We start from the raw sequence: 12,590 nt of genomic DNA, 5'->3' as shown, positions 1-12,590 counted from the left end.
TGTTGTTGTTGTTGTTTTTTTTTCTTGTGTTTTTTTTTGTTTTAAGCTTGCCTATTTATCCTTTGGGGAAGGAGGGGGGGGGAGACTGAATCTCCATCAGTCTCCTTGCTTATTTTAAGCATCAGGTTAGACCTTTTTTTCCCCCTTGGCACAGAAACAGGATAATTAGTTTTGTGTGTATGTGAGGATGGGGGGGGGTTGGGGGGGCAGGGTTGTCTCTGGTTTTATTTACAACATTGCTAGTCTAGGATCCCTGCCAAGAATAATCTGAGTACCTTTTTAGTCCTAGGAGGGTGTCTTAGGAAAGAGGATGTGTTTTTCATTAAAAAAAAAAAAGATTCTGAAAAGTGAGAAAAGCTGTGCTGGCTGGGGAATTCTGGGAGTTGAAATCCACAGGGCTTAAGATTGTCAAGGTTGGGACACCCCTGCTTTAAAAATCTTCCTTTAGATCCTTGTGTTTTGTCCGATGTTCATCTGTTTGGCCCTTTGGCTTTCAGCCTGCCTCTGTAAGTCCTTGTTCGTACAATTTAGGATACCAATTGTACGCTTCCTCGTTCAGTTCTTTGGAGTCATTTCCAGGTAGACCAACAACAGGGCGGCTTCAAGTCAAGGTGTGTTGGAGCAGGGCAGCACGGTTGATGGAGTTGTGTTTTTTTTTTCTCCAGCTGTTGTCAGCCCTATTTCCTTTCGATTTTGGTAGTCCTCAGTGCTTTTTTTGTATAAGAAAAAGGTGCCGGAACTCACACGTGTCATACAACCCGCCTTGCCTATCCTACAAGGTTCCATCCAAAAAAGGTGCCGGAACTCCGTTCTGAGCGTTCTATGAGAAAAAAAGCCCTGGTAGTCCTACTGAAGACCTGTGGGGTCCTGGTTGTTCTCTGAGCTTGGTTGTTTCCTTGCAGATGTTTCATTACCCAACTAGGTAGCGTCACCAGTGCTTCGAAGGCGTTGAAGGTGCTCTGATGGAGATGGTGACCATCAGGTACGATGACGTGACTAGCTGGATAATGCAAGGTCCGCACGAAAACAGCAGAGAGCAAGCAGGATCCCACAGGTCAGCCCTGAGCTACCAATATTCTCTTCTGTAAAAAGCTGAGACCTTTTGGAAATGGGAGTTTTCTCATGAGCCACAAACCTTGGTGTTGCTTTTTGGTTGTTTTTTTTTGTCTGTCAAGCTCCACAGAATTCAGTGGTGAACTAGATGGCTAGTAGTTTCATATCTTGACTCTCTCACTCTGCAATCATGTCCATTGCTGAGGCTTTGCTGCTGCCGTGATGCTGACCTCTGCTGACCGATCTTAGCATTAAACCAGGTGTTGTTTTTTTTAAAAAAAAACCTACAGGAGACCTTGACCAGTTGAATTGGAAGGGCCGTTGGAGACAAAATATCCTGGCGTGGAAGATTCTTTTTTTCTGCTTCTCTTGCCCGCCAAACCATCAGTGCATTTTTCCTCAGCTACTGTGTGTTTAGATATTCCTCCTCTAAATATTTTTGGTCTGAAAATTACAGAAGCCCAAATACTTAATTCTATCCCCAATTGTTTCTGCCTACCCAATACTTTGCAGTAGAGTAATTACGCTCCTAGCCTCTTCTGTTAAATGTGGTCTTCATGTGGGAGCAAAGACGCAGGCCTTCTCTGTCACGGCTCCTGACCTCTGGAACCACATCACCCCAGAGGCAGCTCACATCATGCTTGTCTGTGGTTTGCACAGCCGTGGTGCGTTGCATCCACAACTGTTGGCTGAGTTCACTCATCCTGCTAAACCATTAATCATGGTTTTCAAACCACAGAGGTTTAGGGCTCAACCCAACCGGACTCATGACGGTTTAGGGTGTGAATCTGTCCTGAGTCCTGTGTCAATTATAAACCTTTTTTCTAATTAGCCATGCAAATGCTAATGATCCAGCATTGAAGATGCACCAATTTCCCTCTCGCTCTCTTCCAAGGAATGTGAGAACGGTAGCCTTCGACCGACGAATTGAGGCCCTACTTCAGAGCAAGAGCCCATTAATATTCCCACTCTTCCTTTTGTGTCCTCCTCTCCAGAATGTGGCAGATCAGGTCGCCTTCCATGTGGCCGGTGGGTTTTCCGCTCTGGAGCAAGTCCTTCAAGTTGCAACAACGTCCATCAACCTGAATTCCGTTTCAAGAATCCCTTTGAAGTAAGTCTGATGCTGCTTTGCCAGTTTTAGACCTGTCAGTAAATTCATGGCTCCTTTTCTACCTGGCTGTCGTTTTCTTAGCTGTCCATCTGTCGGATGGTTTATAGAGATTATTTGTTGTTTATGGCTGTGTCCTTCTTCAGAAGTTTTACCAACAAGGTAGACCTGGCTTAAAACAACATGTCCAAAGTCTGGGTGTGCGGCTCTTCTACTCAAGGAGTCAAACCTCCATGATAGATAGATTGAAGGCCTAAATAAGTCGGTATTTTCTTACCCTAACCCAAGGATAGGCAACCTTGCCTCTTTAAGGACTCGTGGACTTCAACTCCCAGAATTCCTGAGCCAGCATGGCTCAGCTTGGAAACCTCTTCCTTTCCCCTCAGCATGGCTGGCTCAGGAATTCTGGGTGTTGAAGTCCACGAGTCATAAAAGAGCCCAGGTTGCCTACCCCTGTCCTAACCCACTTGGTAACACCCACCAGGTGTTCTCAGCTTCTCAGGTAAGCTAAAGAATCACCTCTCCGATGGTAGAACCCAAGGTGTAAATCGCTCCCTTGCAGGAACAGGGGAGACATTCTCTAAGTCAACTCCATCCATGGGTCTCTGCAGCTGCTCCAATTGTAATTTTGTAAAAATGGAGTGGGCCTGGGCAATCCACCTCCAAAGTCCACGTGAATCCTCCTCCAAGTATTTTGCTACTGTTTCTGGAGGTCTCCTCCCAACAGAAAGTCCAGTTGCTTTTCGGAAAAGCACCTTTACCTGGCTGAGGAATTCTGGGAGTTGAAGTCCACAAGTCATAAAAGGGCTAAGTTTGAAGACCCCTGAGCAACTATTTGAACTTAATTTCTCTAAATGCAACCAAATACTCTAAATTCTGTATAACTCTGTTGGATCAAAGCTTCTTCCTTCTGTGCTGGAGAAGCTGGAGGATTTTTTTCTTTCATTAGACATCTTTATTTAAAAATAAAGAGAAATTTTTTTGAAGAATGGTTTGCAAATGTTAAACGTCTCACCTTTAACAGTTACATAACTGAAGACAAGAATTTATCAGTGCAATAGAACAAAATCGGCAGATTAAGGCACAAATTAGATTTGGCATTCTGGGTGTCCATGGGTGGGCTCAAAAAAACTGAAGACTTGCTTTCCAAAGATGTTCCATCTGTGACTGGATTTTTATTCAAGAGATAATTTTTATTTGCTAAATAGTGCGATACATATAATAAACCCGGCATGATTCATTCTTCCAGTTAATTTCAGTACAGCCCCTCTTAAAGAAAATTAAGCAGTTTTATTGGGATTTATGATCAACGCAAAACCATCCAGTCAAATGCTGGGCCACCAGCTCTTAAAGCTGATTTAGTAATGCTCAAGCTTGGTTTAATTCAGTAGCAATCCCTAAGCAACTGTGTTAGGTGCCATCATAATCTTTTTTTCCCCCCTTCTTCTGGGGGCATTTGGGCGGAGTGAAGTTGGGAGGAAATTTTAAAATAATAATAAAGTAATAATAGTTCCCCTTAACCAGCCAAATTGCAAAAGGGCTTTTGTCAAGTGGGTATATCACAAGTTAAAACAATAAACCCGCTTGAAAACATCAACCATTTGATGCTTGTCTGGGAGGCTTTGAAAAAAAAAAGTGGTGACAGTTGACAGCTGTTGTTTTTTTTAATAAGATTAAAATAAAGAAATTAGTTTTACTGACTTAAATCTCCCATTTAACACATCCAACCTCCTGGCGCTCGCTCCCTCCTGACATTTGCACATCTGAATCTTCAAAAGCAGTATAACTGAACTTCTGCCAGGAATCTTTCTAAATTCTTTCTAATTATAGCCATTAACAAGCTTATGTCACCCTTTCTCTCTTGTGAATCCACCAGCCCACCCCAAGCCAGATTCTCAAGTCCCCACCATGTTGTCCTGAAAAATAAATAAAAATAAATGGCATCAGTTTACTCATTGTTTATATCAAATCTTTTTCTGTCTGGTGGTTCTTCAAATGTTGGAAACCTCCCCAACTCCTCACATTATAATCCCAGAGGAGAAAAATCAGTGGGAAAACCACAAATTCACAAATGTTGTTTCATCAAATTAAGTCTTAAGTATCCTCTGCTTTCTGGAATAAATACTTAGGTCAGCTGATATTTTAAAGGAACATGATTAAACATACATACATACATACATACATACATACATACATACATACATACAAGCTCAATTCTTGATTTTTAAAAAAAATAGACATAATTCATTTTAAATGTCATTTATCTGTTTTAATTTTATATGTATGTTTGGTCGAGAGAATACTTCTTGATTAGCAAATTTTGTAGCTTGATTGATTTGTAGTTTTTGCTAATTGACTGAAAATAAACTATCCCAGATACAATTATTGATTATATGCAGGATATATTGATAGTCAATTCAGGTCCAGGACATCAAAGAGGGTGCTTATATAATTATTTTATTGAATCAACAACTTAATACTCACTGAACATTTTAATAACTATTTTGCATATTTCTTAACTTCCATGTTTAAACTCCCTAATGTTATATTCAAATCAAACTATAGTATGTACATGTGTATGTATTTATAAATCCAAGTCAACCTATTGAGACATTGGAAAAAACCACTATAAAGCCAATAGGAGAGAATATTTGTAGCTCAGGGTTGGACTGTGGGGTCCTTGGTGCTCTCTGAGCTTGGTTTGTTTTCTTGAAGACATTTCATTACCCAGCTAGGTAACATCATCAGTACTAGCTGTTATACCATTACATATGCAGAGCCATTACAAAAAGCATCCCGTGTTACGTCTTTGAGCTAATCTGGCTCTAATCCTAAAGGGTAAAAATCTTTCTCTAGTGGACCCCCTTGTAGGGCTGGTGATAACACCATTTTTACCAATAGCAACCAGACCAGTTAAAACAGGTTGAGGAGAGAACAGGGGCCAACACTTAAAAGGCAATATCCAAGAGTTAAAACCATAATTTGGTGAAACAAAGGTTGGTCTTCCTACAAAAATCTTGGTGGCTAATTCTTTTACGGCAACCAAGGTTTACGCTTCTGGCAAGTTGTCATAGATGCAGAATGTTATTTAACCGTTCCCCTTACCAATTCACAAACTCCAAATAGACTATGGTAAGCTATCGTCCCGTAAACAAACAGGCAAATCTCCTTAATCCCAGTGAGATTAAAAGAGAGAGTCTCCAGGACGCTTTTGCCTGACTGCAAAAAGCTATCAAGTGATACATAGTCCTTCCATTTATTTATTTTTTAAATCAAAGGCAGTCCTTAAACTTACCTGTCCCTGGGACCTATTGTGTGTGCTTGGTAGGCAAGAATTACGCTTGACAATGAATGAGTTTGGAGCTTGCATGGAGTCCCAAGTGAACTGTGATGCTATGTAGCGTGTAAAAACTGAGGATAATGGATGGAGATGCTGGGGTTAGACCCCTTCCCTTCTTCTGTGTTTAATCCTCTCAATCTCCAGCATTAGGAATTTCAAAAAGATTTGAGAGAAGACCTGGAAGACTACAGATCACCAGTTCGATATATTGTATTAGATTCACCTTTTCAGCCAAAAAAATGGATGGCCCCTTTTTGCATCCCCAAGTTGCCAACCTGAAAATTCTGGGAGGAAGAGAGCCACGTTATTCTCCAGTGGTGAAAAAATAATGGCCTTTTAATAAAACATGCTTATCAGAAAAATAGTGCTACGGGATTCCTGATTTTTCTGAGAATTACAGGCACTCTAAACTGCTCCGTCTGGAGAGCGCAGATTAGAATGTCTTTCCTAAAAGATACCTTGAAATCAAAAATAAATTAGTTTGCAGAAGGACTGCATGGTTGACCAGTAATAAGCTGATTTTATTGTGCTTGACTGCCATCTGATTCCCGGTGAAGTCCTGTGGAAAAGCAGCCTACAAATAGCTTTCTTTGTTTTCTTTCCACCCTCTTAAGAAGCGTAAATGGATCCCCAGAGATTCCAGGGGAAGGAATCCCTCTTGGTTTGGGTCTGAGGAGCACTGCTTCCAGGTTTCCTCACTTTAGGCCTTCTCCAACCTTGTTTGAAAATGCAGTTTTCTCTCCTAAACTATTCCCACCTGGGCATCATCAGTTGGACAGAAAAGTGATTTTTACCTTTTTCGTTCCCTGGTGATCTTGGAAGGAGCTTGGCCAGAAAAGTTATTTGAGAAACTTCAGCGTTTAAACTTTATGTTTTGTGTGTTGGATATGTTCACTGCCTTGAGTTATTTGTAAAATAATAATAATAATAATAATCGCAGTGTAAATGTCATAGCAACAAAGCATTTCATGTTATAGATATATGGTCTTGGTTGAATTTTTGTCTTCTTAATGTGATTAAAATTTCACTTTATCTCCTAGATCCCTCTGCAGTACCGTCAGCGCCTATTATCTGGCCTGCAATAACTGTGTGGAAAACTGCACTTACGTTCTCTTCAGCAACAAGATTATTTTTTTAACGGATCTGTTGATGCACCAATTAATGGTAGGTAAAAGTTTCAAATTTGAATTATTGCTATTAGCATGCCAATGCTGCAAAATCACCTGGCGGAACAAAACGGATTTTTAAATCTGAGTTTAAACTGGGTTTGGGATTTAATCTATCTTGGAAGGGGATGTATTTCCCCCAAAATTATGTCTCCAACTTTGGATGTTCTACTTCAGGGGTGGTCCTGAAATCCAGTCGGGAGTATTGGTTAAAAATTATATTTGTGCAATAAGTGTTCACGGCAGTGAAGGGGTAGAACTGGACAATTGTCCCTGAGGCTTGTAGTCCGAATAAAAAAATGCCAGTCCAGAAAAAAAGAGAGAGAGAAGCATTTTTTCCTCTTATGTGTCTACCTGTTCCCATTCTCTTCTGCCACCTCCACTTTTTACCACAGGGGTTTGAAATAGACTCGAATAGATAATATATTGTAAATATCAAAAATGTTAAATGGGCAGACAGGAGCTGCAAATCAACCGTCCTGCATTTTTCTAAGATTCAGGCCAATTCTATTAGGTTAGCGCAGTCTGGCATTCTACGCGGTGCTGTTCTGAAAAAGCTAAAATTGCATACCGTAATGCACCTCCGAGCAGGTTTTGCAAGTCAAATTTAATGAACAGATACGTTTTAATGGAAGGGGGGGGGAAATCTTTGACTTCCCCCTTCATTTTAGCTGTCATTAAATATTTCATCAGAAGCTCATTTTTAATTCATAGTGACCCGCTCATCATGAGATATTTAGTCTGGAATTGCTACTTATAAATGGTGGGTGGGTGTTTTCAAGAGGCAAGTGGTTGGTTAATTGAAAAGTTGTGTATGTGCCGTAAATAATTCACGCTGGCCCTGTTTGAGCCAAAGAACCATAGGGCAATTGATAAACACTTAAGTGTGGGTCCTCCGGGGGGGGGCACACCATGTAGCTAGACAAATGGAAACTGAAGACGGCTTGTACATTCTGCTTCTCAGTGGTCCCTTGTCCTCTGTTTCGTCCCAATTTGTCCCCCGAAGGAATTTGCCTATACAAAATACCCTCTAGGACTCTGGTTTGTAGGAAACCACAATACAGGTAATCCCCGACTTAACAACAGTTCATTTAAGTGACCGATCAAAGTTACAACAGCGCTGGAAACAAAAGTGCCTTAGGACCATTTTTTCACATTTACGACTTTTACGGCATCCCCACGATCATGTTATCAGAATTCAGATGCTAGGCTACAGGTTCGCACTTACGACTGTTGCTGTGTCCAAGGTCACGTGACCCCCTTTTGCAACTTCCTGATGAGCAAAGTCAGCAGGGGAAGCCAGATTCACTTAACAACCGGGTTACCAACTTATCAACTGCAGTGTTTCATTTAACAACTGCGGCAAGGAAGGTCGTGAAATGGGGCCAAACTCACTTAACAAAGGTCTCACTTAACAACAGAAATTTTGGGCTCAGTCGTGCTCATACGTGGAGGACTAGGAACCTCCCCTTTTTGCAGGATCCTAGCTTTCAAGAAAGAAGCCCCGATAATTCTCTAAAATCTGATGCCAGCCCTGAAAAAGGGTACAGAGGCAACGCCTGGCTTACCACCACTTCCTTAGCGACCGTACAAAGTTACGACAGCATTGAAGAAAAGGGACTTACGGCCGTTGAAAGAATCCTTGAATTTTTGATTCATTTTGATGCCAACGCTCTGCTGTTCTCTCCTCGGCGGCGTTACTCAACCACTCCTAATCCACAGTGCATTCTCTTTCTTGGCTCCTGCTCTCCCCCCCCCCCCCAAAAATTGATTTTTAAAAAAAATCTTGGCCCAGCCAGGAGGAGGCAGAATCATTCCAAGCGAGGGTCTTTCGCCACATTCTCTTCCCTTTGTCTCCATCCGGCGAGTCATAGTGAAATATTTCTGAAACGGGGCCAGGCACAAAAAAATCTATCTTGAAAACGAGGTTAACCCAGTTCAGAGATGGCCAGCTGGCAGTGAGTTGGGCAGCTCCAAGCCTCCCCACCCACCTCCCCATCAATTTTACATTATAAGTCTTTTCCCTTCCGATACGCTACCTTCTTTAGCAAGGGGGTTTGTGAAACCATCGTTCAAAGTGGACTCAGAATAATTCCACACTTTGTGTTCCCCAGGTTCTGTGTGAAATGTCTTGCTGAGTTTACAGGTGTGTGCGTATTAGCACTTATTCTCCAGTGTTTGATGGACAGGTCCCCGCAAGACCCGTACAGGAGTTAAAGCATTTGCTATTCAAATGCAAAAAAAAAAAAAAATTCTCCCTCCAGCATCCCAGCACGTCTGGCAGGCTTCCCCCCCCCCCCCCCCCAGAACTGCCATTCAGGCTTGGAACAGATCCGTGAAAGCCGAGATGTCGAATTGCTCTTATTTTTTTTGCACTAGATATTATCACCAAGCTGATTCAAATAGGTGGGTTTTTCTCTCTCCCCCTCCCCCCTTCCCACTTCCAAATTGCACGGAACAATCCCACGGTAGTTGCAGGAGAGGACGGTAGTTGCAGGAGAGGACGTTGCTTCCGTTTGGGAATTTGCAAGCTTCACCTGCCGGTCATCAGGGGTCTGAAGCAAACGTGGGCTATTTTTCGACTTTTTGCAAAGAGGGTTTCTTGCTCCCCCCTGTCCCCCCCCTGCCCCGCCCATCCAAACACCTCCTCTAAAGAGATCCCTGTAAATGTTTTGGGCGAAACCCCTTGCAAATGAAAAATAAAAAAAAACCAACGTTATTTTTAAGGGGTTAGGGTTGCCTTAGGTTGGCTGGAGAAAGAACCGGCGGTGTCGGAAAGCTCCTTCTTTTGTGTGCTGAAATAACCTCGGTGGGCCCTGCGAGATTAATTTCTTAATCGGGCCCTCTCAAATAGATCAAAGGAGGATTTCTAAACGGGCTGGAAAAATAAAAAGGAAAGGAACCTGAGCTGCTTCTGAAGCCGAGTCGGAGGTGTTTTTCAACTACTTAGGAGTTTCCTCCCCTCTTCTCAGCCCTCCCCACCCCCACCCCGAGTTTTCCTGCCAGGAATCAAAATGAATTTTTTAAAAAAATGATCTGGAACCTCACTTTTTTCATGGCTTTTACACACAAGACATGAGGTCAGCCCAAATTGGGGGGGGGGCTTTGAACCAAGTGGGCTTTCGTCCCTGAGGCTGATTTGGAGAAGCTGAAACTTTTTAGCACTGACGTTAAATGAATTTGGCCCCATTTCCTGACGTCTCTTGCCACCCTTGTTAAGTGAATCGCTGCAGGTATTAAGTTAATCGCCCGGTTGTTAAGTGAATCTGACTTTGCCCGAAGGGGGGCAAAAGGGGATCGCGTGACCCCCGGGACGCTGCGACCATCATCAATATGAGTCAGTTGCCAAGCGTCTGAATTTTGATCACGCCCCCGTGAGAATGCTGCCCCGGTCATAAGTCTGAAAAACAGTCGTAAGTCCCTTTTTTGTAGTGCTGTTTTAACTTCAAATGGTCACTAAATGAATTACGATAAGCCAAGGATTACTTATAATCAATTGCCCGTTGATTCATCTCTTCCTTTTCTTAGTCTGACAAGGAGCTTTGCCCACCATCCCTCCTTTCACCCTCACTACCATCCTGCGAGGTAGGCCAGGGTGAGAAAAAAAAATTAACGCCAGGGCTAGCATGCTAGGTGCTAAATTTCTGGCCTAAATCCATTGTGGAAAATGTTGCTTTATAATCAGAGCCATGCTTAAGTGTTGTGCGGCACCTTGCTTGCTTTAATAATCGTTAGCTCAGCGCTTTGCTCCCCCCCTATAGACACACACACACAAACACACACTCATGCAACAGACACACAGCTTGACACACACACACAAATTCTGCAGAGCTAGGAGCTAAACGTTCTGTCTTAAGTCCTCCCTGCCACCGCCCAGCCAGGTAAGACCACTGGCTTTATCTTCCCTCCCACCACGGAGGGTCTCTTGGCCTCAACCCTGACCTCGGGAAGACCACCCACCTGCCGGAGCGTCTCCCACCCCCCTCTTTTAATTGTTCCCCTTTGTGCAGAGAAAGGAGCGCATTCCCCCTCTTCCAAAGTGCCCATTTTCCACAAATAGGTTTCTGTTCAGACAAGCCTGGGGCCTTTGTGTCTGCAGACACTGCAGGAGTCCCTCTGAGAGGAGGGGGTCAGACACACACGGGGACGGGAGATAACAGCCCAAGGTGTACAAGACATCCCCTGAGGGCGTCTTGACTCAGACGCCCCAGATTGGGCTCTTAAGAAGAAAGTCACAAAATATTACCTGTGGCGGCAGCCTTCCGATTCTTAAAGGTAGAAAGCCGAGATGTATTTATTATTATTATTATTATTATTTAAAAAAGAAAGCCTGCTCGGCGCTTCCATCTGTCATAAATTCCCCCGCAGGGCTTAAGCGTGGGGATGCATATGTTCATTCCAGATGTTGCAAGCTCAGGATACTCGTTTGTGCCAGATCTTGCCTTAAACAAAAAACAAAAAAAACACTTTTGGATCCTGGAACTTCGTCCTCGCGGATTTGAAGCTGAGTCACATCTGGAAAAGGCCAGACTAGCAGCTGGCCTCGGCAAGGAGCTTCTCGGCCAGGCTTTTTCAAATCGGGCGTCTTTGCAGACGTGTCGGAGCTCCCATCGGCTGGGGATGATGGGAGTTACAGTGCAATAGATTTGGGATAGGTGACTACTTTGGAGCGTGTTTTTTGTTGTTGTTGTTTTTTTTTAAAAAAAATCAGTCTTTAAAACTAGGACACAAAATGGGTGAGGATTTTTCCTTCGCTCGCGGTTTCCTCCTTTGGACAGGTTGGTTCACGCCAAGGCCCAAAGAATGCGCTTCTCCTCCGCGCAGGAGCCCTGTTCAAAATAAGTCATTGTTTTCTGCTTTCCTACTTCCTGAAAGAGGAGAGCGTCGAAGGAAGAGCCTCCGAAAGATACGGGGAAAGAAAGAATGTGATCATACGAAATTAATACGAAATTAGCATGAAAGACTTTCTCCTCGGATCCAGCTTGAAGAGATGCGTGGCCTTCATCAACCCTCACCATAACCCTCACCCTTCAGTGTTGACTTTAGCTAGCTTTGTCCAACTAAACGCTTTTGTGCTTTTTTTCAACTGGCTGGTTTTGTTACAGGTGGTCCTCGACTTTAACGAATACAGCATCAGGTTTCTGTTGCTAAGCGAGACCGTTGTTCAGCGAGGTTGGCCCTGTTTGAGGACCTTTTTTGCCACATTTGCCAAGCAAATTGTGGCCGTTGTTAACTTAGTCACACGGTTGTTAAGCGGATCCGGCTTCCCCATGGACTTTGCTTGTCAGAAGGTCACAAAAGGGGATCACGCGACCCTCATAAATATGAGTCGGTTGCCAAGCATCCGAATTTCGATCACCCAAACATGGGGACGTTGCAGTGATCTTAAGTCATAAGTCTCTTTTTTCAGAGCTGATGCACTAAGCCAGGGGTAGGCAACCTTGGCTCTTTTATGACTCTTGGACTTCAACTCCATGCTGGCTCAGGAATTCTGGGAGTTGAAGTCCATGAGTCATAAAAGAGCCAAGGTTGCCTACCCCTGCAGTAAGCGAATGATCGTAAGTCAAGGACTATCTGTGCTCAGGGTTGAGCAGAAGAACGGTTGACCTTTGAAGGAAATAGCTCAAATGGCCCGCAGATTTGACTTCTTTCGTCGAAGAGGTGTGCTTGCCTTCGAAGAACTACACCTCCATGCAACTAGAAAACCCAAGTCACCCGGCAGGAATTACTCCACTTTGTCTAAATTAACTGGGAGTAACCTGATCTCCTTCTACGTTTTCAGGTAGTTTCAGCTTACCTACTCCGCAGTTCGGCATCCCTGTACGTAAGGAGTATATTAATTCTCCTTGCCAGGCGCCAAAGTCTTCTTCTCACTTCTCAACTTGGCTGGTCCCCAGGAACGGACAATGACAATGAATTTTAA

General features: G+C 43.4%; 1 protein-coding gene across 2 annotated transcripts in view; it reads left to right on the top strand.

Annotated features, from left to right (window-relative positions):
- The window catches only part of SCAPER (S-phase cyclin A associated protein in the ER), a 79,739-nt gene that overhangs the window by 47,097 nt on the left and 20,052 nt on the right, over positions 1-12,590 (top strand). For both annotated transcript variants that reach the window (XM_081337629.1, XM_081337630.1), the window contains 2 exons: positions 2,049-2,164; positions 6,542-6,665. In XM_081337629.1, the coding sequence (XP_081193755.1) occupies positions 2,049-2,164; positions 6,542-6,665 (240 nt within the window). The remainder of the gene's footprint in view (positions 1-2,048; positions 2,165-6,541; positions 6,666-12,590) is intronic.

The sequence above is a fragment of the Vipera berus genome, assembly GCF_964194415.1.
Source record: "Vipera berus genome assembly, chromosome: 12".
In the NCBI taxonomy this organism is placed as follows: Eukaryota; Metazoa; Chordata; class Lepidosauria; order Squamata; family Viperidae; genus Vipera; species Vipera berus.
The sequence above is the reverse complement of the archived record's forward strand: the minus strand, read 5'-3'. Positions and strand labels throughout refer to the sequence as shown.